At 40.8% G+C, this 6,318-nt stretch overlaps 1 protein-coding gene across 1 annotated transcript; it reads right to left on the reverse strand.

Moving 5' to 3' along the window:
• Window positions 1–1,622: 1,622 nt before the first annotated feature.
• On the reverse strand, window positions 1,623–5,718 carry nat9 (N-acetyltransferase 9 (GCN5-related, putative)). The gene is made up of 6 exons (XM_062532287.1): window positions 5,453–5,718; window positions 5,235–5,344; window positions 4,629–4,769; window positions 4,315–4,374; window positions 2,633–2,727; window positions 1,623–2,333 (listed from the first exon to the last, which is right to left on the reverse strand). Exons 1-6 carry the CDS (start codon window positions 5,527–5,529, stop codon window positions 2,199–2,201), a joined length of 618 nt encoding a protein of 205 aa, XP_062388271.1. The 5' UTR covers window positions 5,530–5,718; the 3' UTR covers window positions 1,623–2,198.
• Window positions 5,719–6,318: the final 600 nt, after the last annotated feature.

Consider the following 6,318-nt stretch of genomic DNA (forward strand, 5'->3'; position numbering starts at 1 on the left):
GAACTTTCCAGAAAGAGACAAAGTTTTTGTTTTGTTTTTGACATTTAAGACTATATAACATCAGATTATTTAAACTGCTCACAAAAAGTAAGGAAACTTGACTTTGGCCCATTATATCTCCCCTTTAGTAATACCAACCAGTAAAGTGTTTCATATCATTTTTATCGTTGACTTGTCATCTTTACAATGAGGTATAGCTTGTAAGCATAGGGCAATCATGGAATGAGCAACACAAGCAAACGTGTAAGTAGTGCCAACGAAAAATGTGCCAAAATGGCCTGTTATGCTATTGGAATTCACCTTTGTTACTTCAAGCATTGACGATTGCACTCTCCCACAGAAATGAGGAAAACAAAACATGTTAGGCATACATTTGTTCATTTTATACTCAGTGTCAGGGTCCTCAGTAGCGTGTAGAGGATCCATATGCAGCCACAACAGCTTGGCACCTTCTTCTCATGCAGGTCACCAACCTGGCTACATTCTGCTGTGGGGTGACATCTCCCTAACTCGAAAGACAGACCTTGTTATCATTGAAGGCAATCATCATGCAGTTAGATACCGGGATGAGATTCTGGAGCCAGTGGCAATTCCATATCTCCAGAATATGGGACCAATTGCCATCCTCCAGGATGACAACGCTCGCCCCCATAGAGCTGGGATCATCAGAGAGTACCTCCAGAATTTGGGAGTGGAGAGGATCTAATGGCCTGCCGTGAACACTTGTGGGATCAGCTTGGGCATGCTGTACGTGCCAGAGTCACCAACAAAACCAGGTTGGCTGACTTACAACAGATCCTGATCGAGGAATGGAATGCCATCCCACAGCAGAATGTAGCCAGGTTGGTGACCTGCATGCGAGAAGAAGGTGCCAAGCTGTTGTGGCTGCATATGGATCCTCTACACGCTACTGAGGACCCTGACACTGAGTATAAAATGAACAAATGTATGCCTAACATGTTTTGTCTTCCTCATTTCTGTGGGAGAGTGCAATCGTCAATGCTTGAAGTAACAAAGGTGAATTCCAACAGCATAACAGGCCATTTTGGCACATTTTTCGTTGGCACTACTTACACGTTTGCTTGTGTTGCTCATTCCATGATTGCCCTATGCTTACAAGCTATACCTCATTGTAAAGGTGACAAATCAACGATAAAAATGATATGAAACACTTTACTGGTTGGTATTACTAAAAGGGAGATATAATGGGCCAAAGTCAAGTTTCCTTACTTTTTGTGAGCAGTTTATATGAATGGTGGCGCTAGCCAGGGTTTCCATGGGTCCTCTCAGAATCTTTGCAACTTAGTGAGGAACAAGGTTCTGAACATAGACATAAATAAGCATGGATTATTGGAAATGCTTGAGTTTATATACAGTATTTTGTGTTGCAAAAGGCCACATGGTGTACCATCACTATATGCCAATCAGCACAACTGAAAAGTGTTCATACACTCAAGCACCTCTTTGTTTTTAGCTTCTTTAGTTTAACTTCTGTCTTTATTTGTAGTCAGGACTTCTGTCTATTTGTAGTCAGGACTTCTGTAAATCTTGAAAGTTAACAACAATTCATTATTTATCTCAAACAACTGTGTATCCTTGAATTAAAGGGTATTGGGCCTGGAGAGTGCATGTACAAGTCTTTGAATGTTTAAAGGTGTGGGAACCCTTTTTATTGAAGGTGCCATAAAAGTACATTTTAAACTCAATGTAATATTTGTTACATTTGTATTCCAAATGGATTCTGTGGCTTACAGAACAGATACGAACATCACTGACCCCAGAATTAATAACACACAGCAACAGTTTATGAAATGCCACAGACATAATTTGATGGGGGATCCATATAGCAATCTCAGCCATTGGCTGTCACTGGGTGCGTTCGTCTTAATATACTGTATGAAGTCCAGCATGCATTGCTTTTAAGCCAGAGCTGTAAGCGGTTACCTTAAGACGAACGCACCCTTTGCTTCAGTTCAGATTCCTTCCTGGTCAGTAAAGGACACCGATCCTGTCCATCAATCCGATGGCCTGTTGTGTGCCATGTGTGAGCACCAGATGGCTTTGCACAGGATGCTCCAAATCAAGGATAATTGAACAAGCCCCCTGGAGAGATGATTGGTCACACCAGATCATGTGACCCCTATGAAGATGATGATTGGTCAATCCCTGATCATGTGAGTCCTGGCTAGGGGCGTGGCTCAGTGCCGGCTCTCCCGAGCCTTCATGTAGTCATGCTCCTGCATGAAGTCCGAGTTGCATAGCAACAGTGAGTGTGCTGCCTCATCAACATTCATGCCCAGGGTTATCTCACCGAACACTTCACTGACTGAGAGCTGGGACAAACACACACACACAGTTGAACACCAAACTCTTCAGAGATCTAGGACAACCATGCACTTAAACACAACTTTTCCAAAGCATCAGTGTCATTAATGATGATAAGCTTATATTATATCTAGTACAACCAAGTCCTTCCTCATGGTTGTGCAATACAGTTAATGAATGATCTGTGGTTACTTGGGTTTTTCTCTACCACTTCAACAATGTAAAAAAAAAACAAATAGGCTGGTTTGTTAAGAAGTGTCACTCAAACTAACCAGAAAACTTAAAGCAGGACCCGTGTCGGACTTACCTCTCCAAAGCCCAGCTTTTTGAACAAGGCGATGCTCACTTTGTTTTTTAAGGCAATTTTGGCCTCAAACTTCCTGACGCCCAGTCTGTTGACCGCTGCAGAGAGCGAAAGATTCTATGTTGACAGTGAGGCCAGTGAAGGGCCGGCACAGGTAGCTCATACAGTACATAAAGCAGCTAATTACATTACATTACATGATTTGACTGATGCTTTTTAGCCAAAGCGACTTACAACATGATAAACAGTTTAAGCTTTTAAAAGCAATTCTCAGGGTCATTCTAAGAAAATTAAAAAAGGAAGAGTGCAGTAAGAACTAGAAATGCAATTCCAAGGAATTACCAGTGCATGAAAATGCAAAAAAAATTATAGATAGATAATGTAGATATGGCTACTAAGGTGTAGCTAGGGTAAACATGGTGGTTGCATAGTTTAAACAGAGTTGATAGTGTTTAGGTAGACATTTTAAAGCTTAAACATTCCTGTTCTAACTTAACTAATGATTTCTAACAGGTATTCTAAAATGTTAACTATGCTAACAATGATAACCAGGTTGATTGGTTTACTTGGCTAATGATTTCTAGCAGTAATGCTAAAAATGCTAACTATGCTAACAATGCTAACTATGCTAACAATGCTAACCACGTTGATTAGCTAACTTAGCTAATCATTTTTAGCAGTTATGCTAAAAATGCTAACAATGCTAATAATGTTAACTATGCTAACAATGCTAACCAGGTTGATTAGCTAACTTAGCTAATCATTTTTAGCAGTTATGCTAAAAATGCTAACTATGCTAATAATGTTAACTATGCTAACCATGCTAACTAGCTAACTTGGTACTGAGGACTTTTATTTTGAAACATTTGTTGATGGGGTATCCATGGCTGCCACTATCAGGAATAAAGAAGTTACTGTAGTAAAATCAGGTTGGTTGCTATGGAAACGGTCATAAACGCTTAATTTTGATGGTTGCTATGTTGGTTGCTAGGTGCATGGAGGTCTCATGTAGTTGACTGGAGGCATAGTTGATGATAACTGACAGTTGGAATGGTTGAACAGTTAAATAGTTGAGTAGTTTCAATGGTTAAATGATTTAATAGTGTATTATTGCAGTGAGGACTTTTATTTTGAAACAGTTGTGGAAAGAGGAAACAGTTAACAGGATATGTAGTCTTCACAGAGAGATTGTATGCTTAAAGCCTGAGAGAGAGAGGGCTGCTGCAGGTGGGGCTGGCCACCTGGCATAAGATTCTAATTGCTTAATGATCCGATTGTGATGTCATAGAGGCCAATGTTAAGTCTATGGGGAAATTTGTAATAGTTTTTAATTTATAGTTTAAAAAGTATAAAAGTTGCAAAGTTGAAAAATACTTAGCAGCATTCCCCTATTTAAGACCTACGTTGCGACGTTTGAATGAAGTTTCTAAGTTAAACGGTTCAAGCTGAATAGAAAAAATGAATTTGATCAGCGGAATAATAATAATAAGAAGAAGAAGTTTTGGAAGAACAGTACAGTGCATTTTCATGCACTGTAATAACTGCATCAATGAGGGCTGTTTTTAAACAGTTATAGTCAGGTGGTAAGTCAAGGATCAGCAAGACTAGTTGTAAGTAGTGCTATGAGAGGAGATGCTCTCTGAAGAGCTGGGTCTAATGCATGTGAGTTTAGTTAGAACACTTACCGTAGCACAACATCATCTGCGTCACCTCCTTCCCAAGACCTCTTCCTCTGTAGCCAGGCTCTAGGCAGAGAGACAGGGAGGGGGTGAAAGAGGATTTGCGACATTAGAAAAAGCACAGTTGGTTTGGTCCAGGTCAGGTGTGTGTGTGTGTGTGTGTGTGTGTGTGTGTGTGTGTGTGTGTGTGTGTGTGTGGAAAAAGCACAGTTGGTTTGGTCCAGGTGTGTGTGTGAGTGTGTGTGTAGAAAATGCACAGTTGGTTTGGTCCAGGTGTGGGTGTGTGTGTGTGTGTGTGTGTGTGTGTGTGTGTTAATCACCTGCAATCATGACCTCCACCTCTGCCAGAGAGTGGTCATCGGGGTCCGTCAGGAAGATGTTGACGTCTCCCACCATGCACTGCTCCTCTGGGACGGAGGGCTCCGCCCACTTCTGCTTATCCAGTATGATGAAGGTGCATTCTGGGAACCAGAGAGAGGAGTGTATGACCAATCAGAGAGAAGACCAGGCCATTGAATCTAAGGTACGCCAGTCTATGGTAAGATTAAGGTAGTATATGTACCACTTCAACCCAAACCCTTAATCATTCCTAATACCTTAAATTGAAACTTGTGTAGTTTTATGCCAGTGTCAGGAGCAATTTAATGGTTGGTTATCACTCAGATTAAAGTGAAAAGGTACAATGTAAAAAACTATGGTAAAAATACCTCGTTCACACTAAGCTGTGTTGATTGGTTCAGTATGGGACATGCGAGATGTTATGATGGATTTTCTAAATGTTTCCCTGTGATTATGTCAACAAATGACACATAACCTGGCCTAATCAGGAAGCCAGCCTATTCAGTCGCTTGAAACTTGGTGTCACAAAATATCCATCATCAGAAGGTGCGAGATGAGGTCGAGGAAGGAGGATGACGGTGACTTACTGTCATCGTCCTCCCTCCAGCTGCACTGCATCTCAAACTCCTGTTCCAGCGACAGCGGCTCAGACGCGGTCAACTTCTGCAGCTCCTCCGAGCTCATCCATTCGTGGTACCTGACCGGACACATACACAAACACAAACATAGCCACTCAACACACACAAACGAGCGGTCTGGACCACCCGGAACCCCCATATACAGCAGCCTACTAATGATAACTTACCTAGGTACGTGGTCTGAGTTGTAAGGTACCAGAACAATGTTCTTTCCCTCCAGCAAAGTGTTTTCATTTATCCGCATAGCTATAAAGCGTGTCAACCAGCTAGTGCTGGTTTAAAAGGAGCCCGTGATTTATCCTACACAAATACAAAAATCTCGACGAGGTATAGTCCGAATGGACTACAGGATAACGGAAAAGTTATTTCTCTGTGTGCAATGTATTGTGATTCATTCCAGTTTCATTCCTGGCAAGTCAGGGAACACAGGAAATGTTTCGTTAGTCTTCCGTGTTAAGATATTTCAAAATAAAAGTCGCAATGAGATTTGTCATAATTTCAAAACAAAGGCATAGGTCAGACATCTGTGGATCTATCTTTCATGCTTTAGTAAAAATCATGTACACATTTTGCATAGTGTAGGCTAAGCAAATGCTGTTTAAGACGCACATGTGACAGTGAAAGATGAGATTTATTTTTACCATTTTTTGTTTTTGTTTTAACGAAGCTATTGAGGAAAATAGTGTTTGAAACGCAGATGGACTTGTCAATAACACCTCTAATTACCACCTTTTACTTTTTGTTAAAACGTTTTTGTTGTTGTTGTTGTTCGTTGATTTTTAAAGTAGGCCTGGACTTTTTTATCATTGAGTAGAGTGGATAGTAGCCTACAGTTTTGGTCAATGTTTAGGACTTGATAGTGAAATGTTCTCTAGCCAAGAGTGGTTTTGGAGTTCTAGTAGGCTAGGCTACAGTAAAAACAAAACATGCGCTGGAGTAAAATGTATCTAGTGGTTAGAGTTCTAGGCTGTAACAAAAACTGATAATGTGCTGGAGTCTGACATCTTCTAGGCTATGTCTTCTGCATTCGATT

The sequence above is a fragment of the Sardina pilchardus genome, chromosome 3 (assembly GCF_963854185.1).
Source record: "Sardina pilchardus chromosome 3, fSarPil1.1, whole genome shotgun sequence".
In the NCBI taxonomy this organism is placed as follows: Eukaryota; Metazoa; Chordata; class Actinopteri; order Clupeiformes; family Clupeidae; genus Sardina; species Sardina pilchardus.